This window comes from Strix aluco, chromosome 11 (genome assembly GCF_031877795.1).
Source record: "Strix aluco isolate bStrAlu1 chromosome 11, bStrAlu1.hap1, whole genome shotgun sequence".
NCBI classification, from domain to species: Eukaryota; Metazoa; Chordata; class Aves; order Strigiformes; family Strigidae; genus Strix; species Strix aluco.
Window position 1 is genome coordinate 9,004,756 of NC_133941.1, and position 26,114 is coordinate 9,030,869.

Genomic DNA, 26,114 nt, shown 5'->3' on the forward strand with positions numbered 1-26,114 from the left:
GAGCTATTAATTACACTGAAGTTTATTTACAGGAAGAGTACTTTTCTACTATTGATCAATTATTTATTAGTAATTTTTTCCGGCATAATGACCTCATCACATTTTTCATTTTAAGGCCCTGAATAAACACTTTTCACACGAGTAACAGTGCTGACCTATTTCAACAGCATCTGCTTGTACCTGGTCAGAAAACTCTTCTCCATGAACATAACCGTATTAGACACTTAGAAATGTTTCTCCCATTGCTTCATCTGAAGGAAGAGGTGAGCAAAGACAATCTGCACTTTCAGTGGTCAAACCCCTCAATCTCCCCTCAGCCTTCAGCGCTGCTTCAGGACTACAGAACTTCTGCAGCAAGGACAGTTTAATATGAAAATGGAGATTACTGAGGTCTGGTGTCTTAATCCACACATGCTGCCTAAATTATAGCAGTTTAGGAAGCAGAAAGGTGTATGAAGCCCTGAGGAGCGGCGGGCACCCAGAGAAGTACACACCAAGGATGCGTGTAGAGAGCTTTGTCCTGGCCCTGCTCTGGTCAGTGGAGTCCCCTGGCTCATCTCTGGGCAGGGGCACAGTGGCCTCGGGTCTCACACACCAGCTGCCCAGATGTGCCTCTGCAGAAAAAAACAAGTTCTGGGGAAATCCGAGCAGAGCCAAACCAGGCTGAGCCCAGAGCGAGCACTGCATGACAACCTGGAAGTCACAAAAAGCCAGCTTCAGGAACAGTAAGCACAAGCCTGGGAACAATACACTTCTAAATAAATAATAACAGAACTTTCACACTTAAGAAGTTCCTCACTATTTAGCAGAACATTCAGTTTAGAGGACCAAAAGCATCCTTATGCACCTAGCTTCCCTTCAATTCTATGTTCAGCTCAAAGTCTTGGCAGACATTAACTCCTGCACGACATCTGTGTTGTTTCAGGACGATGGGAACACAGAGACCTGAAGACCAAAGCTCCTCTGGAGAGGGAGTGGAAAAGGCTGGTCGGGATGAACTGTGCAGGGACTGGCAGTGCCCTGGCTGCCATCTGTGAAACTATGGCATCAGCCAAGATTTCCTGAAAATAAATTCCTTCCATGCAGCTAAGTGCCTCTGCAGACAGCAGCAGCTTTTGGGGCAGAAGGGAAACTCCTTGGCTCTTTGGGCTGGGCAGCAAAATTTGCAGTACATCTGCAGCTGAGTACAGGCTGGTCAGGTAAGGAATCTGCAGGGCAGGCACAGAAGAGCTCTCCTTCTCTTCATCCCTCCAGGTGTCCTGGATCTTTCTTCCTTTCATCCTTTTGGATAAACAATAATGATATAAGGAAGTTCAAGCACAGTCCAGTGATTTTCACTCGGACATATGGGAGCCAGTCCTTTCATAAAATGCTTTTGGTAAATGGTTCAAGTCCCTATAAAGACTGGGCCAATCTAGTAATGATTTCCAAGGTTGTTGCCTACTGCCTGTCCATAACATCACAAAGGAAAAAATCAGATGGAGAAAAATGGAACAGAAGAAAAGGCACATATCCCTTCCTTCCCTCTACCAGGATAAGATGGAGAAGTGATTGTGCTGAACAATCTTTCATTAGCAGATAGCACATCTGCAGGCAGCTCAAACAGCCTGGAGAACGTCATCCTCCTGTCCCTTAGGTAAGGTAGCAGTGGATGGTGCCATCTCTGGATGCAGGAGGAGTATCAGCAATCCCATGTGAGTGTAAAGGGCATGCTGCTGATCCCTCCACTGGTGCCAACCTAGGCTGCACCCAGGCACAGGAGCTCCTCCTGCTCTGGGAAAGCACCAAGTGTGGGGCGTGACCACGTCTTAACCCTGGGGAAAGGGGCAGCCCTTCTGACCCATTCAGGATCCTTCGTGTCCCCACGGAAGGTAGATTTAACCATGCAAATGAGACACGACCACACTGCAATCACCACCTCAGCTGGCTGCACGGGGTGTGGTACAGATACAGCAAGTACCAAATCAGATGCTTGGAGCACAAATCTAAATAAATGCCTACGCAGAGGGTCCTGGGGTCTATTCCCAATGTGTCCGAGTACTTTCTGCAGCACAGCCCTGGGCTTCATTTTGACCAGTGTCTCTGGCATTAATGGACCCCAGCGACATCATAGCCAGTGGTCAGCCTTTCTTCTGCTGGTCCTGATTAGGGAGATTTCAAGGGGCTAGATGAAAATAAAAGTGTCACTTCTATCCAAGAAAGATGATCAATCCTTCAACTGGTAGTTGCTGCATCACTAAAAAAAGCAGTGTCACCTTACAGGACAGCATGCTGGAGATTTCCTGAAGAGCTGTAGTGGCTTTGTTCAGACACTGCAGTCCTACCCGCTGGATGCCTTGTCGCTCCTGGAGGTCTGTCCCTGCCCACCACACAGAAGAACATAAAGTGGTATTTCTTCTCTGGTAGGGGCTATTTTTCCATCCACCTCCTGTCCACGGGACTGAACAAACTGAGCCCCAGTCTGTCTCACTTACTCAGCAAGTTTGTATCTCGCCCAGGATTACTAACAAGTAAATACTCCCAGGTTTCATGAGTTCATTTAACAATAGCTGTATCTCCCCAGCACAAGAGGATCAGCTCCTAAAGACAAGATCAGAGAAGGTGAAAAGCTGGTCTTAGGAAACATGAGATCAGGTACGAAAGGGATTCTTTGCTGTCAAAGCATAATATGTCAGCTTGTGATAAACCTGAATTGCTTCATATACCAAGGATCACTAGACATTAGCTGCTTTTTATATGGCAATATGGTGCAGAGGTTTCAGACAGAATATTGTTTTATGTTGATCATGATAAAACTCTCTGTAGCTTTGATAAAGCCTGCATACAGGCTTTTCATTCAAACTAATGAGTGATACTGGCTGTTGGATGCCGAGACATGCTCTTGATGCTTTCCAATGGTTCAACTCGTAACTAGGAATCAATTCAGCTTGGATAAGCAAGAGTATTACTCATCTAAGGGGTTCTGAATGATGATCCTGTTCCCCGTGTTTTCCCTGGGTACATGTGAAAAGGTACGGTGACAAAGGGAGCACCACATGTTGGCAAAGTACATCTCTTACCAGAGGGATCTCCTGGGTTCAGCCTGCTCTGAACGAACAGTTGGCTCACACTGTAATCAGCCATCAAACAGCTCAGACCCTATGGGCTATTCACTTAGCACAGGCCTTTTGCTGCTCAGTTTTCCAACATCTGTTTCAATGCTTGTCATCTCCCTGCTTTAAACAAATGTACTGCAGATGTCTTGTCTTGTGGACGACAGAGACTTGGCAAAGATGGGAACAGTGGCCTCCAAATGACAGAGACACAGCTATGGCTGTTATTACTGGGGGGTTCTGGATGGACTCCATGCATTAAACACAAAATGGGTTTTTATGCCCCCACTCCCACCCTGTGCCCCTTTTTTAAACCTTCTGTTTTGCCCTTCAGGTTTTAGAGACTGATGAAGGACAGGGATCAGGATGCAGACCGAGATGCAGCCTACTCAGAAACATGTGGCCTGAGCCTTCTCAAAAGATTTATCATTGACATATGCAATTAAATGGGAAGACACACTCATTTGCTCATCTTTTTCTCCCAGGACAATCTGATACAAGACTGGAGATGGAGGGACATGATGTGTGGTAAAGATAGCAGCTTCTGAGACCAGATTCTGGCCTGAAAACAACAGAAAAGAGACTCCCTCGGTCTAAGATTGTGCTTCTGAAAAAACCAATAGATGAAATGGGATACACAAGAAGAAATAGGGATGGGGTTACTGTGAGGGGTCTCCAGGCACGTCCCTCCTAGGGCGTTCTTTTTATGCCAATCCAGTTTGAGCTTCCAGTAGGAAAACCAGTTAACTGAGATTTGGCATTTTGTATTTTTGTGAGCACTACTTTTACCCCTGTGAACACATCCTACCTATAGCTGTTTGAGGTTTGGCTGGGGCAAGTTATGTCGTTAATACGATTTTGACAATCTCTTTTTTCATTAGCTTGCTAATTGGTTCAATAGCTGTAAAGAGGCTGGAACAAGCCAGGTGCTATCTGGCTGCTCTTCCTGCTGCTCTGTCCTGCCCAGTGAAGGCAACAGGGGTATGTCTACACTGTTTTCAATGCCAAGTGCAGACGACAGGTCAGTCCAAGATGCAGGTAATTTTTTAAAATGAAAGGGAAAACATGTATACATTGGTAGGTCTTTGAACAGAGGGAAAACAGGAGAAGTTCTGTATTTTGACTGTAAAGATTTCTGATGGTATCTCAAAGGACATTTTCATAAGAAGCTAGAAAAACATGATCTTAACAAAATTACTGTGTATTTGTATGTATCCATGGGTCACTCAGAATGGAAGATGATCACAAACGTGCTGAAGAAGTCAATCTTTTTTTAAGAACAACACAGATGAAGGAACAGACAACTGAGCAAATCTGCAGATGACACTCCATTGGAAGTGACTGTAAAGATACTAGAAGAGAAGGTGGAGAAATTGTCTGTGAAAATTGGATGGCATTTATTAAGGATAAATTATAACATGCTACAATTCAGCTGGAATACCCAAACTTTGTAAATACAGCAAGGAAGACAACTGATTATGCAGCACTTCTTCAGGGACAAAAAAAGCCTAAGGATCACAAGTTGAGTATGAGTCAACAGGGTCATGCTGTTGCAAAAGTGACCTGTACCACAGTCAGATGCATAAACAGAAGCACTGTCTGCAACTTATACACTGGGAAATTCATTGTCTCCACTCACTCCAGCAAGATTTCAGCTGGACGATCATGTCACTGGAGCACTGCAATTCAAGATGAACACTGGACTGACTCGAGAGAGTCCACAGGACAGTGACCAGAATGACCACAGCTCTGGAAAATGGGATTTACAAGGATAGAGCTGAGATTACTTAATGTCTAAGAAGATGGAGGGTATAGACATGGCAACAGCATTCATATATGAAAAAGGATGCTGTAAAGGGAAGAGGTTGTACTTGAAGGATAAGCATTTTGGTCAGGCATTGTGAAGAAGCTTCCTAACAGAGTTAAGCACCTGGGCAGGCATGAAACCTCCCCTTGACCAACTGGTGAGACACGTATCAGGCAGACTCATGAGTGTCAAAGACACACTCTACTCCTACCTTTGGTCTGCATGGAAAGACTGGGAAAAAAAAAAAAAAATCTATTTTCCCAAAATCCACAAAGGCATAAGACTAGAGAGGAGTTCACAGCAAACCTGGGCTGGTGGGCTGCCCTGTTCTGTGTGTGGCTGGAGCGCCCAGTGAGGTCATCAGCCAGCACTAGAGAAGTTACTACCATGGGTGGCCTTGGAAGGATCCCCAAATGTGAATACTGCAGGCGCTTCCCTGCCCCCCCAGGCAAAGGCACATATTTTTGCTCACAGTTTATGAATCTTTGACATACAGTCCCTATGACACAGCCTTGAAAGACCGTATCTTTTATTTATTACGCCTACCAATTGTCCTTGTAACCAATTAGGAAAAAAAACAGGTGGTCAACGGAAACTCTGCAAAATAAAACCCCTCAGCAAAGCAAACACCATACCTTTCAGAGCGAAAAAAAAATACTGTAAACAGAGCTAATCACTGCTAAACCCTTATAATCCAGTCCTTGCCCAAGTTAAGAGACTGGAACCAAGAGTAAAACACTTCAAAAAGCATTAATCGGCTGAATTGGTGACTCATTTCTCAAGGAAAAGGAGGAGTCAGAACTATTTTTAGAAAACTCCAAATGCTTACTGTGTTGTGAAAAGGGGCTCAAACTCACCCCGTCAGATGGGACTAAGGGACAAGGGGTCCCACGCCACCCACCGGAATGGCTGTTCCAGGGACAGCTTCTCCGGGGACTGGGAGAAAGGCTGTCATCACAGGCTTCACCCCAGCAGTCATAAAGGAAGACTTGTCAAACAGAAAACGGCTCACTTTTAGCTCCTCTATAAAATACCTACAGTTACCAGCATTCCCTATACTTCTTGAGTATTACGTTCAATAATATTAATAGGCTCGTATTTACCATATCTTAAAAGCTAACAATCCCATTGCCAGCGCTAATTAAAAAGACAAGAAACTGAAAAGCAGCAGTGGATTATTTCTTCAATATGGATTCATGCCTAGATTTAATAAAACCTGCTTTAGTGTTATAACCTTACATTTGTTTCAAGAACACTATAAAAGATAAGTCTGCTTTCTGTTGTTTATTGACTTGGAGGGGTTTTACTTCGGATTTGTAATATAGCATTACAGCTATGGGAAGGTGATGAAGTAGACTCTCAAAACAACTTCTCTGCTACCCGAATACCATGTCTGTGATGACGGCTGTGAAGAAACCAGCACACCTATTCAGAGAGAAGAACCCTGAGTACATGAACAGACAGTAAAATGCAAGACTAGGGAGGTTTATCTGTAACGAACCCTCCCTGTGACCTTACAGAAAGCACCTCACCTACAGCTACAAGCGAGTGCCACAGCCAGCTTTTCCAGACCGTACGGTTTCTTCCAGCCACAGAGCATCCCTGCATGAAAACCTGTGCTCCCGTGCACGCACACTCAGCAGATCCAATGCCCTCACCCACACCGACCCGCTCTGCATGTACACGCCAAATGTAATGCACGTTCCCAGTGGGAATTTTTTACTGCATCACGGCACAAAACCTACCAAATAAAAACATCGCACTTAACCTATAACTGAGATAAAATTAATAATGACAGAGCAGTGCCTAAAGCAGCCTCTTCATCAAAAATATTATAGACTTTCCAACAAAAACCAGAACAGTTGCTTTCCATACACACCTGTCTGGCTTTCTCCAAGTTTGAAGAAGAGGATTGACACAGCATAGGAGTGGGTACGTAATGCAGTACAACAAAGTAAAAATAAACTACAGCCATTCTCCCAAAACCAGAGTTTTTCCTAGGCAAGCTCATCTTTAGATCAAGTTTCTCATTTAAGTAGAGGCCAGAAAACGTTTCCTGGAGACTTCTGAGACTGGACTTTGAGGATCTGAGTGCTACAAATACTTTCCCATGCATGAGGAGAATTATACCCCATTTTATTTCTAATTTTTCCTTCAAGATGCTGGGCCCCACTGCTTCATAACAAGTTCCATTTCTCCTTCCCTGTGCCTGTCTGATCTTTCTCCTTCAGTGAATCACTTAATTATGTGGAAACAAAAGTACAAAATGATGATGGTTTAAAAACACAAGTGCCCTAGCTTCTTATGAGAGAGCAGCCAAAACCCCCAAAGTTGTGGGTCTGCTGCTGATTAAAGATGCCAGAAGGTACTAGGGAAGATCCTCTGCCCACACAGCCCGTGTGAACAACTAGGGACCCTACCCCTATTTTAGCATGTATCTCACTGACTACCAGAAAAAAGAGAAAAAAGCATGCACGTCAGACAGTCAGTGGTCTCACAACATTTCACTACTGTTGCAGTTCTTTCCTGGCAGAGGGTTTTTTTTGGTATCAGTCATAATAACAAGGAAAATTTAAGGAAAACTTGATTTGAGCACATCAACAGCAACCACATTCCTTTAACTTGTGATCACTCTAATTCAAACAGACAAGATTTCCCCCCCCCCCCCCTTTCCTGCACTTAATTTCCAGGTAGAATTTGTTAAAGCCTGAAATCCCACCTGAACTTTGGCAAGTCTTTTTAAAAGAAAAAAAAAAAAAAAAGACCCATACACAAATATTTGGCTAGGCGACCCATAGCAAATTGCGTAATGCCAGTTAAAAGTTGTATTTTTTAAGTATCAGCCCCAGAGGTTTTATCTGAAATAAAATCCTGATTGCTTCAGATTCTGGAGGCAAACTGTGACCTTGCTCTGCATCTCCAAATTTGAAACATTTGTGTTGTGACCCTCAATAATGATGCCTCCTGCTAAAAAAGAACCAAATCCTTTCAAAAACTTACTTATTTCATTTAGTAAGGTAAGAAGGCCCCAAACGTGCATATAGGAATTAGTTCAGCCTTGAAGCTTGATTAAAAGAGGTCAACCAAAGTTGGAACTATAGTGCTCTATCAAGCAAAAATGACCCATCTCCAGGCATGCAACCGCCTTCTGTGTGTCCACATGCCCAGCGATGTTTCTGTCTGTAACGATCCCAGTCTTCAATCCTTATGGGTCATTAAATGAGAATCAAGATTAGGTCAGCAGCCAGAACACAAGGAATTATATCCATTTCTTGCATCCTTCTACTTGGTTTGCCTGGGAACACACACTTCTGTGAGGGCTGGGGGCGAAGGGGAGAACTGCACTGATGAGTTTTGCAGCACGTTGCCAGATAGATTAAATAGCCTAACTCTCTCCAACCTTCACTTAACCAGCCTTACTTTCAGTAGCCTGGAAAAAGAAAAAGAAAAAAAAAAAAAAAAGAAAAACCCTTAAAAGAAAAAGAAGAAATATGATTAAAAATAAATTGAAAAGCCCAACTTGTAATAAAGCTGGCACTTGCCCCAGGCTTCAGAAATGTCTGAGACATGACACTGACTTTACAGACACTCTACAGACAAAATATATATAGCTTTTATAGGGAAAAAAAAAAGAGATATATTTGCACTATTTAAAACAGGTTGTAAATACAGTTTATGTTTTGAAAATGTAGGGAGCACAGCTAACAAAATGCAGAATGCAGCAAGAAAACAAGCAACACTCATCCTACAAAACTGTCATTATATAATGTTGCTGTTTACACTAAGCCTCCAAACAATACCTGCTGTTATTTTTTTTTTAATTAATGGGGTGCTATACAGTTAAATAAACTCATGAAGAGTATTCATGACTTTTACATTTTTACTTCATATCCCAATCTTTATTTACAACGTTGCTGTTATAAATTGCAACAGTACTGTTGATCTTCTTCTCACTTGCTGTGATACCCAATGGAGCTCCACAGGAGAGAGAACGTAGCACAGGAAATCATGGCATTTGATTCTACTCTCATTTAAATGTATTTAAGCCAGACAAAACTCTACTGAAATCAATGGCTGCACTAGTGAAATCCACTGCTGCTCCTAAGGCACTGTCAAACAATCTCCCTATGTGCAGTGCGTTTCCAAATAAAGTTAAATTACTTCTAAAATATCAGCAATCCATGCAGCTTCTTATTAGTGTGAAATTACTTAAGCCTTAATTCAGCAAGGTACTTAAGCACATTCCTAATTTTACAGGCATGAGACGTACTAGTGACCTTAATAAGACTAGTCATGCACTTACATTTAGGCACATGCTTAAGCATCTTGCAACGTTAAAAGCCCCAATAAGGAACAGTTCCATGTGAATTAAAGACTGCTTTACACCTTCACAGGCACAATACCATTTTAAGTTTGCTGCATCCCAGGTTTGGTTGCACTGCTTGTTAGATAACCTTTGAAGTATGAAGATCGATGGAGGAGGAATAGTCTCTAATAACTTGAATAACATCAATCCTTTGAAATGGACTTTTAATTTATATCTGATGCCTACTGAATGTCTTTTGCAGTGTATACATGTGCTGGATAATAGCTTTAAAGCATTCCTTTGTGGAGTTTCCCTAAACAGCACTCCTGAATGTATGACTTTATTGCTTATGAGTAAGCATAAGCAAACATACGGGGAGAGTGCACACCTACGAAAACAGCTGGGAACAAACATACCACTGCTGAATTTTCACATGAGATGCAAGGCTAAAAAAAAAAAAACAACCAGCAAACATATTTCAGAAGTTACATGTCTTCAAAGAAGCCACATAAACCTAAACGATTACTGCATAATCTTAATTTACCAGCAGAAGTAAAAGCAGCTATTGTAGAAAAAAAAAAAATAAATACAGAAATAGACATCCATAGCCTAAAGAGGACTTCTGGATTTGGATGTGCACATAATCCAGGTGATTACATGTCTAATGACCCAGCTTCTACATGTACATGCTTGTATCCCCACAGACAACTGCAGAGCTCTGGGTGCCAATGTCAAGGTGCTTTGAGGACTCAGATTTATGCAGTTATTTATCAAAGACATTAGAAGCAAAATAAAACAAAACCAAGGCAAAGAAAAAACCAATAATCTCAGCAAGTGCAACAAAGTGGTAGTTTCCCCTTACCCTTCAACAGTTAGAGAAAATTTAAGGCTTGTTGATGTCAATAAGTAGTTATAACAAAGACATTAGTAACAGTGAGGATAGAGAATGCTGCGTGAATGTTCTCAGCATGGTTCATTGACAAGAGATCTAAAAATTGAATTATTAAGGAAAAAAATCATTGATTCTAAAATCCAGGCAAGGTAGCCAGCCTATGTTGAAACTTATTTAATTTTTCCAGCGTTGCTTCATTCCTAAGCTCTCAGAGCCACAGCTTTTCCATTGAAAAGCAAAAGACATTTTACGCACAATTTTCCCTCTACTAGAAAGAGGTATATTGTGCCCTTCAGTGAACATAAAATTGATATTATCATCTCTTAGTTTATATCTCACTACTTAACCTTCAGATTAAAAGTTATTAGATTTGAATGACTAAAAAGACATCATGTCACCTTCCCTTCAATGTTGGGAGATGGGAGAACTTGGGGGAAAAGTCTGAACGAGAAAAATGCAAAGTTACCAGGAGCATAAAGTTGTTTTTCACATTCTCTGATGAAACAGCACAAGCTCTAAAAATGAAGTGATCTTTTCACCATGTTGTAATCATCAATTACCAGTGTACTACAATACCAAATCAGACACAATCCAACAGCCTGCATGGAGTTTAATCTATACTTTCAAATGGCTGTTTCAATAGCAACAGCAGTTTAATAATTAGGCTTTATGTCTCTTTGGACAAAATGACTCAACACGGACGCTCCCTCGAAGTCTAACAAACAAATTTGGTCTAACCCAGTTATGTCAATATGAAACAAAGACTTTATCTTGGATCTAGTTTAGCAGTTTTGTTCTAAAGAGATAAGTCCACATCATGATCAATGGGACAAAACTCCTGATGCAGTTTGTAACCTCTCCCCATGGGTTTTTGAAATAAGATGAAACTCACCAAACTATTAAAAAAAAAAAAAAAAGAAAAAAGCATTACTTTAATTTACACTGTGATATATTTGGAATTCTTTCTAGTCATATCTTCTTTTTGATCTGCCCAATTAAATCAGCCTCTCGACAATACACCAAATCCCCCATTTCTTGTACATTTTCCTCGTCTTTGGACATGAACAAAATCTGAAGAAACTACATATTCCCTCTGGAGTTTGCTTCCCTCAATCTAACACTTCACATCTCAACATTTCTCAAAACAACTACTGCCAAAGGGCCCAACTGTGGCATCTTCACATCGATACCACAAACACCCCAACTGCAGTCAGTGAGATGGACTGTGAAGAAATCATTGACTTGGGCACAGACACCAGAACCTAGTTCAAATTTTGTCTATTAAACATTCTTTTTATCTCCTATACATGAACAAAACTGTATTTTTCATTTGTATACATTCACCGGAATACAAGTGTAAAAAGTACAAAACAGGATGCAATTAAATATATATAGCACCATCAACTTTTTTCAAGGAAAAATCCCCTTCTCTCCTTACTTTGTGGACACATGGCAAAACCAGTATTTATCTAAACTCTTCAGAAATCTTGGAGTGACACTTCATAATTACAGTACAGTTCAGCCCAAAGACAGAGTGAAGAAACGAAACTTCCCTACAGTTCTTTATATAAACTTCCTCCTTGTTTCTCCATGTACCAGTTGTATTGCTATTCCAGTTTGTCATAAACACAGTCACCTTGTAACCCTTTTTATCAAGCAATCTATGCACTACCTAAAAGTACACTACACTCCATCAGACAAGCTATAGGTTTACATTATACAAACATTCTGATTCTGCCTGCTCAGCGCAGGTTGTCAATAAATGCAAGCAATTGCAAAACAGCAATGTGTGTTTTTTTCCTTAAGAGAACACTGATACGAGCCTGCCAGTTCTGCAAAATAAACTCTTTGCAATCTCTGCAGCTAATCTGTCAACAAATTACTATTAAAGTCCTACCTTCTAAAAGTTCAAAAGCATTCTGGATTAGACAAAAGTACTGAGTTTTATACTCGTGGGGCAGTTTGAAGTTATGGTATCAAAGTGCATCTTGCTATTGATGTAGAGAGGTTTGTATTTCTGCCACCATGCAACACAGCATTTGGTGTCTTGCTGCTATATATCAGAATTCAACTTTGTGTTCATTCTCTTTGTTCAATTCATCTTCTTGTTTCTCTGCTAATAATGTGAAGAACACTTTAATGAATAGTCCCGAGGATAAAAATAAAACACAATAAATAATATTTATTTTATAAGCTAAGGAAAAAAAAAAAAAAGAACCGGCTAGGACTGAAGCATCAAACCTTCTATTTGAGTAGACGTCAGAAACCACTGAAGCAACTAAAGCTGTGATCATGTACATTAAAAGGCAGTTTGTCCCCATGAGTCTTTATTTATTACTCCTTGGTAGGCAAGAGTCACCCCATCATTACATACTTTCTGTCCAAGCTTCCCTCGCCCAGCCTGACTTTCAGCTTGTGGGTCACTCCGACACCCATTTTGCACCTCCCAGATGTTTTCCGTGATGCCTCAAGAGCCAACAGATGTTGCCAAACTCTGCCTGGTACCCTGTTCCCAGGTTTTCTGCCCTGTCCCTTGAATCCGCCTCCATGGGCACCTTGGGAGCAAGCTCCTGAGCCCCACTGCCTGGTCCCATGCCAAACGCCCGCTTCTGATCTCTTTAGGAAGCCACATGACCAGATAACCTTCATGCCTACTCCAGGTTTTATAGGCAGGTGACCAAAACTCTGCCCATTCCACCTCATCCTGACAGTCATTCCCATGAGATGCCGATCACTGGCACCTGTGGAGTCAGCAGCAGCAACCTCTCCCACCCACAGCAGGTGCTAAAATACTGCAGAAAAGGGTCTTCCATTCCCTTCAGTCCAGTTCTGGGGGCAATTTCTCTCATATGTACCTCCATTTTTATCCAACCCTTCCACAGATGTACTGTCCCTGAAGAGTCACTTGTATTGCTTTGGCTTTCTTACTTCATGATTACAAATATAAACATCAGTTGGAGTTATGTGTTTTTATTATACACAGCAGAACTCATACCCGCATTTGCTAATCCCAGCTTAACAGTACATTTTACAAGATTGCTAATGCTAAAATAATTCAACATCACATCACTCTCTGTCTCCTTGCATGGCAGAATCACCCTAAGATGACATGGGAAGCATAAAATTTGTCCTACGAGTCCTCTCCGCACTTACTACAAGAGTGCTCACACCGTACACTGTTCCTTCAAACATATGAACATCTGTGGTGCTCCATATTTTTCCATGGTAAAACATTTACAAGTTTGTAAACCCATTAAAACTTCCTAAAAAAACTGAAGCATTTCTGTTTTCCTCCCTCATACTAACAAAGCTGTTAGTCCTTATAAATTCATAAATTTCACAAAAAATGTGAACCAAAATTCAGCACAGATGCTTTACACAAGCCATTTTATGTCCAGATTTCACTGCCCAGCCCTGCTCATCACGGGAATACACAACTAACCACAACAGCAAAGCTCAAACTACCCGCCGCTGATTATTTTTTTTTCAGACAAAACAAGTGCCAGGTGGCAAAATGAAAAGATTTGAATGAAATGCTCTTAAGAAATAGCTGTTTAATTCAGAACTCATTCATTTGTATTGAAGAAGCGTTTTGTAGAACGCATTCTGTTAAGTGACCTGAGAGCATATGTTGTATACAGAGAAACATCTAAACATTATGCTCCATGTTGTATGTGTATCTGTAAATGCTTGCATTAGCTGTCTGAAAACAACGGGTTTTTCTTCTTTTCAGCGTTTAAAAATATTTTCCAAACACAAAGATTGATATTTTTATGCTAGCTCTGATTACCCTTTTGTTGTTATCAGGCCTTTTTTTTTTTTTTTTTTTTAATAACTGTTTTAAACTTTGCAATCAACTTGCTTTTTAAAAGATAAACTCCAAGGAGAAGTTAGTCATCAAAACCAATTAACAGCAGAATTCAAACACAGAACATAAAGGTCTTTTAAGAACTTGGAGAAAAGCAAGCTCCCTGACCACGTTTATTGTACTGGCAGAGAATAAATAAACTATAAGCTAAAATCTGAGCTGTGTGAAAGCAATCCCGAGCCTGGCAATCCTGTCCCCCAGCCCCGCGCCCGACTCCCACGGGGGCTGGCAGTGCTCGTGGCTGCACCGGGCACCATCTGGGGGAGGGCTGGACGACCCACGTAGGAATGAATCGGTGCCGCTCCTTAATTGACCGAATGGGCGGCTGTTGAACGACACAACCCATTACACGCGAGATTACGACATTATCTGAGGCGGCATGAGCCCTCTGGATGGCTACGGAGAAGCCCTGGCACAAGGCGCCAGCAGTGAGGGTTAGGAACTGGTGGTAGGAGCGGAGGGACAGAGGTCTGAGCAATTCTGGTCTATGGTGTGCACGTGTTTGCGTGACACCCCCCCACCCCCACGTTTCTCTCTGCACAAAGCAGCGTTGGAAAATTCCATAGCGCTCCTATGGAAAACGCAGCGTAATTAACTCATTTTGATACGAAGCCTTTTTAAGACAAGACCTTTGTGTTGAACATATTTTACTGTTCCACTCCTCTTCTACTGTCCTATATTAATCAAAGCTGTAACCCCTGTTGTCTTTGCACTACGAATCAGAATGTGCCCCTGGCGAAGAATGAGGGAAAAGTCAACAGGAATTAAGTTTCAGTGCAACTGTTTACTCAACTGTGGCCTGCAGTTATTGAAATTTTATCCGTGGTTTTGTGTGACTACTGCAGTAATGAATTCAGCATGGCTGTGATTTTCTCACTGATGGTATTCTCACTTCAAGTAAAAACCTGTAGGATGAAAATGATTGAAACAACCAAAGTCTATGCATTTAGCATCATCCATTTTTCTGACTTGTTTAATTACGGCAGCTTTCTGTCTTAGGTTGGCAAACAGGGTCCCCTGCTCCTCCGCAAGCCTTTGGTTTGCTTTGTTTTTGAGTGCAGGGTTTTTTCTTCTCCACAACAACCTGCTAAAAAGATCACTGTACACTTAGGGGAGTCTTAACCAGCTGCCAATCGCTTATTTAAAAGGTTTTAAGAATGCTTATTGCATTAGAGAAAGTGCGGGTTAGGCGTAAGTGTATTCACCATGGCTCTGCTGCAGCCTTTGTTCCCAAACATGTTAATGATACATGCCCAGCACTTTGGTGTAAAATTTCCTCGGAGGGTTTCAAAATTTTATCAGGGAAAAGAAAAAGACAAAACATATTATGCAGATAATTTACACTGGCGAACTTGGTCACTTCCTAGAAAATACACTAAAATACAAAGGCAAAACTCAGAATTTGGTTCAGATTCTTCTGAATTGAGGAGTACGACACGGGATGTAATTATTTATTTATTCTGACGTTTTGCCACAGCAGATACCTCCACAGCCTTTCTCACTAATAGAAAACATTCTGTTGATAGAGGTTGCTAGGTTATATTAAAATTTGTTGCAAAACCAAAACTTAACGTTAGTGTATTTTCCACCCAGTGACATATTTTGGAAACCAGTTATTTGTATACAGTGGTTCACCCAATCGCTGCCACCAGACTCAACACATTCAGGCAACGGAAGCAAGCCCTGATCTTTGGGTATTTCCAGGGAATGATTAAAAAGGAGCCCCGGAAGAAAAGTCCAACATTTCCCTTTACATTAACGACTGCAATCCCCTACGGACAAAAATGTACAGAATGTCATAGGCAAGTCCTAAAAGCATCCTCTGACTGGCAAATATGAAGGGTTTGGGAGGGGGGGAGTTAAATGCTTCATGCTTTTTCTGTAAGTAGGAAACTTGTAATATGTCTTACAGTACCTGCTGTTGCTGAAGATGTGCTAAATCTGCAGCCCCAATTTCAACTGAAGGTGTCTCGCCGTTTGATCTCACTTCCCGCAGGCTGCACTCTAGTAAATGGTTGCCACCGCTCGCTCCATTCTGAATGGCTGAACCGTTACTTTTTGTCTCAGTCCCAGATTCTTGCATCATGACTCAAAAACCTGAAATAATTTAGGGGAGGGGAAAAAAAAAAAAAAGCAGCTGTTAAAACAGTTGCTGTATGTAAGGAGACATGCCCTGTTTTAAATCCTGCCAAAACTGTAAACATTTGTCATTTCCCTTCATACGATTTATCTTTCATTAATGGTTCATGCTACTAGTTGATGTTTATTTATCTGTTGGTACAGCTATAATTTTAGTAAGTTAGTTCTGTTCTAAATATAGTATTATTTGCTCAACATCTTTTTTCCCTTAGAGAAAAAAAAATATTTTTGAACGAACACACAGAATCCATAATTAAATTTCTCTAGTTACATCTGGATGCTTTCCTTTCAACGGATGAGTCATTCTCTGCAACAGATGATGGACAATATCAAAAACTTGACAGACACTACGTAGGGGCAGGTAGGTGAAGCGGAGCATTCGTTATTTCTGTGTCCATTAACACCATGATATCGCCAAATGAGCACCTTTTATTACTCTGAAGCAATTTAGATGAGTCTGGGATGTGCTGGACACCACCAGTTTTTGTTTGGGGCAAACTGCTTCAACTGGTCACAGAATTAGTCTTTTTGGCAAATTTTTTGGCTATGGATTTGTCTGGCTTTGGATGCACTACTGCATTACAGCGAAGACCCTCCTGCGTTACTTGACTACACGTCATCTTAGTAGCCACAGCTATTCACAGCCGGCCCTCTCCACTCTTAGTGGATGTCTGTCCCTGGGTGCTTTACAACCCTGCACTCCTCCATAACAGCAGTGGGTCACAGGCCCCACGATGACAAGGAGCATGAGGATGATGCCCACTTGCTTACACCAGAGCTCCTGGGATTCCCACGTCTTTGAGAACTGACAGCACAAGATCCCCCTAAACGAAGCACATATGCCAGTTTTCAGCTGCAAACCGCTACCTTTGAGATCTTTTGATGGGTTGTTTCATAGATACTTCCACCTACAAGGCCCCAGGTTCCACAATTTAAGTGTTACTAACCTGCTCTGCTTCCACCAGCCCATCCCTTCCTCCCTTCGTGCTCCTCATCTCACCCTTACCCGGGAAAACAGGGTACAGTAGGCCAAGCTGCACTCTCCGAGCACATTGCCTACCTCCATGCTAACTCACCACGTGCACGTGCGAGTCAAACGCCTCTGTGCAGGGCAGTTCACCTTGGAATTACGATGCTTTATATTTAAGGAAGAACTTGTTTCAATTCAGTAACTACCCCTATTCAGAAGGAAGATGAAAAATTCTCTCCTCTCCAACATACAAGGGGAAATATCAATCATAAAGGGTGAGAGAAAGAACTGTATTTCAATGGAAAAATACCAGAGGAAAACACTTTCCCTGCAAACTCTGCACGTATGTAATTCAGGGCCCCTGGCTGCCAAAGGTCCAGAACCGGCTGGAGACAGCAGTTCCTCCTTCCAGCGCCGGCTGCCCGGGTGTCTGCTGGCCCCAGGTGACATTCAGTGTCAAACCCCACGTGTAGAGCTACGCTCCAGCCCAACGCACCAATACCAGACCTCTCATTCATTTGGGAGCTTCAGACGTTGATAATGATGATCCATACGGCTGATAATCAAAACGTCATAACTGAGCAGCGGCTGACTAACGAGGGCTTTGTCACCACCACGCTCTGGTGTTACCACTCCTCGCTGATTCACGTCCGAGGCGGGTGAACCGCTCATTAGCTGGACCCTGCTCCAATCATGACGGGATCTATTCACACTGATGGCCGCCCAAGCACATGGATGGTGCTAGGACAGATTCAAGTGTTCTGATTACATTTAAATAAATTTCAGCTGGTCTATGGAAACTTCTTTCAATCTGTTTTGTGAAATCTTCAAATTATGCAAGGGGACAAAAGGGCTTGAGGGCTCATTATAAAGCCTCTGTCAACTCCCCTGTAAAAGCTCCAGAGATCTAAACAAACCTACAGCTTTCTCAACACCACTAACAAACGCTTTTGGGTTTTAACATGATCCTGCTCTGACACAGACTGAGCATGATGTGTTTTTCATTTTCAGCACTATAAGGAAAGCCCACAAGCATGATAACGCCTAAATAAGTGTTTACATCTAACAAGCAAGGCTGGATTACACACCGGGCAGTGACTGCATCGTACAGGTTGCTTTGTAAGAAAAGACAGGAGTGAGATTCTCCAGACAGCTCACAAGTTACTCAAAGGTATACCATGCAATTTTTATACACCACACTAGTAAAAAGGACACACCTCTTTTAACCAGAGACAAATCAAAAAGAAAGAACTGATGTAATTGACTTCTACTTCCCCATTCGGGGTCAAGACTCAACTGGAGAAAATGGAGCATTACTTTAATTTACCTCAGCAGAAGATGTGGATTGGTTTAGCAGGTTAAACCCACTCACATCTTTGACTGTTGCGATGCACGATGGCAAATGGTGGGTGGCACATCCCCACCACACCTGAAGAGGAAGGACATACTAAAGATCTCAGGGAAGGTGCCTCCAGCAGACACCACTGTGGAAAGAGATGCTAAAACCAATGTGCCGAAAAAGTAAAGAAGTACATTTCATTCTCCAACACTTCTGATGCAACAAATTGACTGGAAGCGAGAACCTGGATAAACTACTAAGGACGGTCTGAGAAAGCACCAACCAAAGCTCCGAAATGCCTCTGACAGAGCAAGAAGAATGTGCACCACTGAGGAACAGATCTATCACTGCCTGATCACAATTTGTTGGCTCGCCCTTCTGAGCAAAATATCTCCAGGACACAGACAATAATTCACAACCAAACTGGTGAAGAAATTATTTATTGTCTCTAGGATTGCAAAATGCTCCTGGAAAGAAACAACAGTAGAAATTGCTACAATTTTTCCAACCTGTAGGACTGAGAAAAAGATGGATTGTTTATAGTATTTGGTCACAAAAAAAGATCATAGTTCTTGAGAACCTTCTCCATGACAAATTTCATGCTCTATTTTACCTTTCAGAGTACTCCAGCCAGATACTGCCTGAGCTGCACAGGTCTGGCCCCGGCCCCTCCACTGGCTGTGCCCACCCTACATAGCGTATCCAACAGAATCGGCAGCAGCTATCAAGGAAATGGAGCTGGAAATAGAGTTTGCAAAGAGAACATCAAAAAAGTAAGAAGAAAATTGTGATGTTTGGACTTCCGAAAAATTATTTTAAAAGCAGAAGTGAACATCTTTGAGCAAATTTGGCTTTAGAAGCACCTGTTCGCAGGCAATCAACTTCAATATAACTTCAACTGGACATCAATACAAAACTAATGCACTGTCTAAAATACCTCCAATAGAAAACAGGATTTTCAAGGAGGAAAAGACAAAACTGTTTTTATTTCTTCACTGTAGTCAAATGTGAGTTGACATAAATAATCACCGTTTGGTTTGATCATTAAACGTCATGTCATGAAAAGCAACCTGCAAGAGCCTTCTGCAAGAATGATTATTATTTGTCTTTTCGAGCACACCTAAATGAGCAGAGGTGATAGTACACTGAGGATGGCTGAGATAATTGTCTCTCCTCAGCAACAAGGAGCAGGCCTTACAGAAGCCTATTAGTGAAGTCTGTCATTCAAAATTGTGAAAGAAAAAAGCAAAGCAAAGTTGACTTCATGCAACAGGATTAGGTTCTGTGGGAACTGAACTGAAGCTTCAGGTCTAGCACCACAAACTGTGATTCTGGTCTGAATACAACCACAAATAACCAAAATAGCGTGGAAGAAGTTGTTACACATAATGATTTATTATAGGAAATAGAGTGCTCCACAAAAGCTTCCATGACACGCAAGAGACCATGTTCTGACTTAAGATATTTAATGGCAAAAGAGCATGTCCATCTCATGTTCTACAAAGCAGGACAACTCTTGTATCAATTCTGCAAAAGAAAAGGTATTTTTACAGCTAAAAATAGGTGGGTTCTTACCAGTGTAAATACCTATTTTTTTATAAAAATCCTATAATATTTCATGTTAGGAGGAATACAGAATGACTCTTAAGATTATTAAAGGTGACACAAGATGTTTTTTTCCCATATGAAGGGATGAAAGCTAAGCTGCAGTATGAACAACAACATGCAAAATTTTATCCCCAAATCAAAGAGCACTTAATACTGTTCTTATATGACTTAATGTCAGCTTGGTTTAAAAATCTCACAACGGTGTTCATTTTCCGAAGATTCCCATCTTAACCTGCACAAAACCTTTTCTAGCTTTGATGCACAGTCAAATACAAAGCCAAAGCCATACAGTTTGGCCCATCTCCTTGGTGAATATGTTACGTTCAAAGTAATGGAGTAAAATTTCAGTGGAGTGGAATCAAAGCAAGGCACTCTGTCAACAGAGGGAGAACAGCTACTCATCTTCCAGCTGACTTGGACAGAAGTAGGGGACAGCTAATTTCTTAAGAGCATGGTCAAAATGGAAAAAAAATACGTCGGATGTGAACTTTGACCAAATCAAAATGATCTTTCTGAGGACTTCAGTGTCGCTGATTTGAACTAAAAAGATAGAACCTGAAGGAATCCTAATTTTGAAAATGCTCTGTGCTAATCCATTAAAAAAAAAAAAAAGTCCATAACATCATAAAGACCAGATGCTGCAGACACACGTCTCAGCTCCACTGGACTATTTAGATGAGCAAGGTTAAGCATGGAGATTAGTAGGCAGGAGGTGGGCGCTGAAGTGTGCAATTTCTGCAATTCTTCTACTAGTATAGTTTCTAAAGACTAAGCAGCATTGTTTAATGTCAGCATGAGGGAGGATTTACTGACTGAAGCACCCGTCAGAATAAGGACCCACTGCAAGTCTGAAAGACTGAGGGACTGATACTCAGATGTATTTAGATGCCTCGCCATACACGAAGGCATCTGGCGAGACATTTTTAAGACTCCTGAATAAGCACCAATCTACATCTTTAAGCATCTCATCACCTTTAAAAAACTATCCCCGGGGTCTTTTGGGCCTTAAAATCTCTGTTTTAATATGCTTCCAGACTCAACCTGGACTACAGATTCAGAATTGTAGCCTGCATGTTTCAAAGTTATTTCCAAGGCTGATGATTTTATTTCTACTATTAGGACTTGGAGGTGTTTACAAAAATATATATGCACATAAAGATCATTCAACATTTCTGTCCCCTGGGATCAGTGCTAGAGCAAAAATGTTGTCACAATACATCCCTTCTTTGTCACATTTGTGAAAGATTTTAAGCTAACAAAAAGTTCAGTCTTTATTCCAGGGCAGTTAATTAAGGTTGACCAAGTCAGGCAGAAGTAAATTAACTTGGCTGATCAATTATTTATATGAAGCAGAATAAATGCCCTTAAAGAACTTGGCCCAGCCATGAAAGGACATGTAAATTAAACACAACACAAATTTATAAAATATATTTATACTTCTACAGGCAGAAGAGTTAATGGTAAAATCAGTTTCAAGTAAGTGATCAAATCACAATATCTAGTCCTAAATTCTCCAGTAGGCGTACTATCCATACATGCATGGTTTATAAGTAAACATGTTACCGCCTTGTTGCAAGCAGTTCCCCAAAGTAAGCTCGGGACTAACTTAAGAGCACCTCTCTGGGTAACTATAAAAAAAACCCCAAACAACATTCGGAAGCATTTTGTGACAACGCAATGCTGCAAGGACAGGATTTTACCTCTTGAAAACAAAACGTGCTCCAGAGCGTGACTGGCAAGGCAATACACAAAGCACGAGCAAAGCTGCTTCTTACCCCCAGCACAGGTACAAAAGCAATGCAGGAGCAGCCTGGCACTCCCGGCGCTGCCCGCTGTCAGCGGCGAGGACCACGACGGCTTTTCCAGGAGACCACTGCCCAACTCACAGGTGGTCTCTTTTAGTCCCAGTATCTTTGGAGCAAGTGCCCTGCAGGGGAAAGTGTCTCAGGCTCCACATCCCACCACCACTTCTGAATTTTTCGAGGAACATGTTTTGGCAGTCCCCAGTCGATGCCGAAACACCCATCTCCTCCAGCTGACACCCCGTCCCTAGGTCAGTGAGGCGGCCAGCAGCGCCGTCCCGCCATCCATGAGTTCAGTAAAAGAAAAAAGATTCACTAGTGGAAATTAAAAGCCTTGCGTAAGGTAAGGCTTTGATCTACCGTGGGGGAAGGCATACAGATGTTCAGCTGCTCATTTACTAAATTACACCATGTCACAATTAACTGTGAATCAGCCAGCTTCACATGAGCAGCTCGAGGGCTGCCACCACGCTAAGTACAGAAATAACGCTGGGGAGGGGAGTCCAAACTAGCCAGGTGGACCAGATGACTTCTCTCTGCCTGTGTTTGTGGTTAGCACGACTATTAGAAAGAGCCATCCCAACATATGGCATGATTTAACTAAATCAGATCACGCTGAACTCACCAGCCTTTCTCAACTTACAAACCCCTCCGCTCTCGTCATTGCAGATGGGTGAACACCCGTCATGCTTTTAGAGTTTTCAGTAGCCGTCATTTATCCTGCTGACAGGGTGTATTTTAGGTATAATTATGTACTAACTAACTATAGATCAACTGTCAGTACATTAGGGTACTTTTTGGATAAAACTTCATGCTTACCCCTTTGAAGGCCACTCGCCTACACACTACTCGTGGTTGCTGAATTGTGCAGGAGTATGAGAAAGGAGAAGGGGATTCAAAGAGCAATTAAGGATGATCTTTAAGAATCAACCGAAATAGTAAGGAACTGAGCGAGTCAGGCTCCGCTGTCCTGAAAAGCGATGCTGAGTCACGTCTTTACAGCAGCATTTGGAGGAGAGGCAAACCTGGAGCAAGGCAAGGGAGGAACACGCACGGGATGTGTGGAAAGAGGAAACAAAGAGACAGCGACGAGGTGAAATCCTTTGATATTTCCTCAGCTTAAAGAGGTAATTCAATGCATTAAAATGGATCCTTGAAATTTCAAAGGATGAAACTCGCACAACAAAGATTGTCGAGAGTGCTATTTTCTAGGATTAGAACAAAAACGTATTGGGATTTGCTATATGATCTTACATCGCTGAGCAAGACTGTATACTTGCTGTTATGCAAGCACCATCTTCCAATAGCGAATTTTCATAATTATAACAGAAAGGCGTAAATTTTCTAATGCATGGCAGTTCAAAAAGTAATCAAGAGAATGAGCCTGAGGGCTATTTTAATGTATGCAAAGCTAGTGACCCACAGTAAATGGGAGGTAGGCTTCAATGAATGCAAAGTAATGCACACATACTAAAGACCTGGTCTGATGAGGGACGGCTAAAATTAACACCCAATTAATTTCCGAATTGACAAACAAATGAAACCCATAAATCTACTTTCTCATTAATTTTCTTGTGGTATAATTTAAAGCAGTAATATGAGGGCAAAAACTGAGCATTATCCATCATAAATATCAAAAAAGATAGCACTGTAACACCATAAATTATGCATATTACCTGTTGTTAAAAATGATTAATGTATTATCAACTTTATCGTGCACTGTATATGTCTAGACGTATCTAAAATCTGAAATTTCATTTACTGCTTAGGAAATAAAGGGTCCAGAAGAAACGGGATTATCCGCAGCGCATCCTCGGCTTTGCCTCCTGACATGGTGCAGCCCTGGCGCTCTCACCTCGGCTGGACTCGTCCCAAGCCTTGGGTCAGCGGAGGTTGAGCGCATCGCAGAGGTGATGTGCCAAGCCTCCCCAGGGAAGGGAAACAAATCACGCTGCTCTCAGAGAATCCCCATGAGCCGATCCGTGGCCCCAGCACCTGGCTCACACGGGGCTGCTCCCCTTCCCTTCCCTCCCAATGTTGGGGAAGAGCTACTTGGTGATGCAGAGCCGTGGGGAGAGGAGGGAGACAAAAAAGGAACAAGGAGAACAAAAACGCGAAGCTGTAATTGAAATCAGTGAGCGAAAAGCCAGTGCTTTCCAGAAGTGCTTGAGCACATCACCTTGGCCAACAGGAGAAGGATGTGGGTTGCCTCACCTCCTCCCTGTGGGCCATGCCAGTGACAGTCTGAACTTCCACCAGCCTGAACCTCTAGCAGCATTTACATCCACTTGCCACCCTCAAGACTCCCAAATAGCAGCTTCACCTACTCCTGTATAGACGCAGGCTGCCACAACTTTTTATTTATTTAACTGTATACAACAACACAACCTCTTTCACTGTTTGCGTGAGTGGCTTGTGCTGCCTGGGTTACTTCTTTCCAGCAGCAGCATGTATTGTTAGGGCCACAGGAACCTGAAATCATTTGGAGGCAGTTCAGTGAAAGGCTGACTGATGCTCTGCAGGAGCTGAAATTTAAGACAGCTGTGGTGAAGAGAAGGGAAGGAGAGTCAGGAGCCTAATCCCACTCATTCCACACTGACTTATTGTGAAATCACGGCCAAACAACTTAACTTCTTAGAGAATCAGTCACTGCAGTTACCCCTAAGGAAATCTCTTCTGCTGAGGGCACTGCTGACCACAAACAGTAAGAACAAGCAAATCCAAGAAAAAGTAATTGAAACAGACATTAAAACGTTACCATTTGCTCTGTTCAAAAGAGCTAGAGCTGGTCCCCATACAAAGCTAGTGCACCAATATATACCAAGCTGTGAAGATAACAGGTCTCACTCCTTTCCTCGAGGCAAGACCCAAAGCGTTAGGCAGAGACGATGCACAACTCAGCCTTCCCCAAAGGAGCTTTTTGCATCCTCCCTTCATTTGACACATGTGCACAGAAGTTACTCCCAGTCTCACCTTGGATAAGCGAACCCTCTTTGCAAAGCCAGCTCTATCTCAATCTATGCCTCTCAGCTTGACAGCTATTAAAATCCATATTCAGCATGAAGCTCATGCCATAGCTGCATAAAAGCTCTAGACCTGGGCCACTTCCAAGCGACTGGCAAATATGATGTAATCATTTACATACCATCATCAGCAGAGTGAGGTTCCTTCCTCTCTCTTGGGGAGAGCTGTCTTTCAGCCATGAGCTTGACAGAAATCATCCTTACCATCACAGGGATCATCGTTTATTTGGAAGGAAAGGAATGGCGAGCAGCAAAAAAAAAACCCAAACCAAACAAGAAACCATAGTTCATTGTACTGCATGACTCCGCAACTGCTACCGTACGGACATGAGCACCATCCGCACTAGAGGAAAAACTCCTCCAGAAGGAAGGACACCGAACTGCAGCACAGTGAGGTGCCAAGTGGCTGCAGAGCTGCCTTCGTGCCGGCCTCACGGCTGTTGTCTCTCAGGGGGTACCCACCTGCTCGTCCCAGCCCAGGCACAGCAGTGTGCAGGGCTCCCCGTGGTTTCATCTAAAACAGGAACAGAAACTGCAGAGCTATTCTCACAGCCCCGGACTTATTTGTTTGTATGCACACTGCTCTGAGCTTGCAACAAACTCTTGTAGTCTGTCTCTCAGAAAAACAGGCAACTCAACCAAATGAAAGGCCAAAGTTGCATCTAGTAAATACAGTTAGTTTATGCTAGACAGCAGCAGCACCGCTACAATAAGATGGTATCAAACCTTGCAAGACCGAGCACTGGCTGTAGATGAATTAGACTCCCACCCTTCATGCATATCTCCACTAAAGCGTTTCTAAACTGTCTACCAGCCTCCAGAAGTCAAAAACCACCTCAAAGCCAGGTGCAACTTTGCAATACTTCTGCACAATACAATTTTCACTTCGCTATTTTCACTTAGTTTAAAGCAGCAAAGGTTTGATTCATCGCAGTAACACGAGGCAATTAATGACCAGCTTGTCCACTTACACACTTCAGGTACCTCCGCTTCCCTCTCCAGCCCCGACACCGCTCTAGTAGCCAAAACGAACAATATGTTTGGACCACTGGTGCGAGCTAGTGAATACAAGATATCACATTTTTATGCATATTTTGTTGCTTGCTTTTCCAAGGGATGAAAAGGACAATTATTTAATTTTATCCTTCAAAAGCTTCTTATAAATGTATATTCAAGATATTTTAACAGATTAATTCACATATAAAGGAACAGACACCACCTTTGTACAAAAAGAGTTAACATTTCTTTCTCAAGGTCACTCTAAGAGG

The 26,114-nt window shown here is 42.2% G+C and overlaps 1 protein-coding gene across 16 annotated transcripts in view; it reads right to left on the reverse strand.

Annotated features, from left to right (window-relative positions):
• FOXP1 (forkhead box P1) overlaps nucleotides 1-26,114 on the reverse strand; it is a 390,108-nt gene that overhangs the window by 152,067 nt on the left and 211,927 nt on the right. For 15 of the 16 annotated variants that reach the window (XM_074836019.1, XM_074836035.1, XM_074836029.1 and 12 more), the window contains one exon: nucleotides 15,881-16,062. The exons of the other annotated variant lie outside the window; for it this stretch is intronic. In XM_074836019.1, coding sequence (XP_074692120.1) covers nucleotides 15,881-16,051 — 171 coding nt within the window. In that variant the 5' untranslated portion in view covers nucleotides 16,052-16,062. The remainder of the gene's footprint in view (nucleotides 1-15,880; nucleotides 16,063-26,114) is intronic. 16 annotated transcript variants of the gene reach the window in all.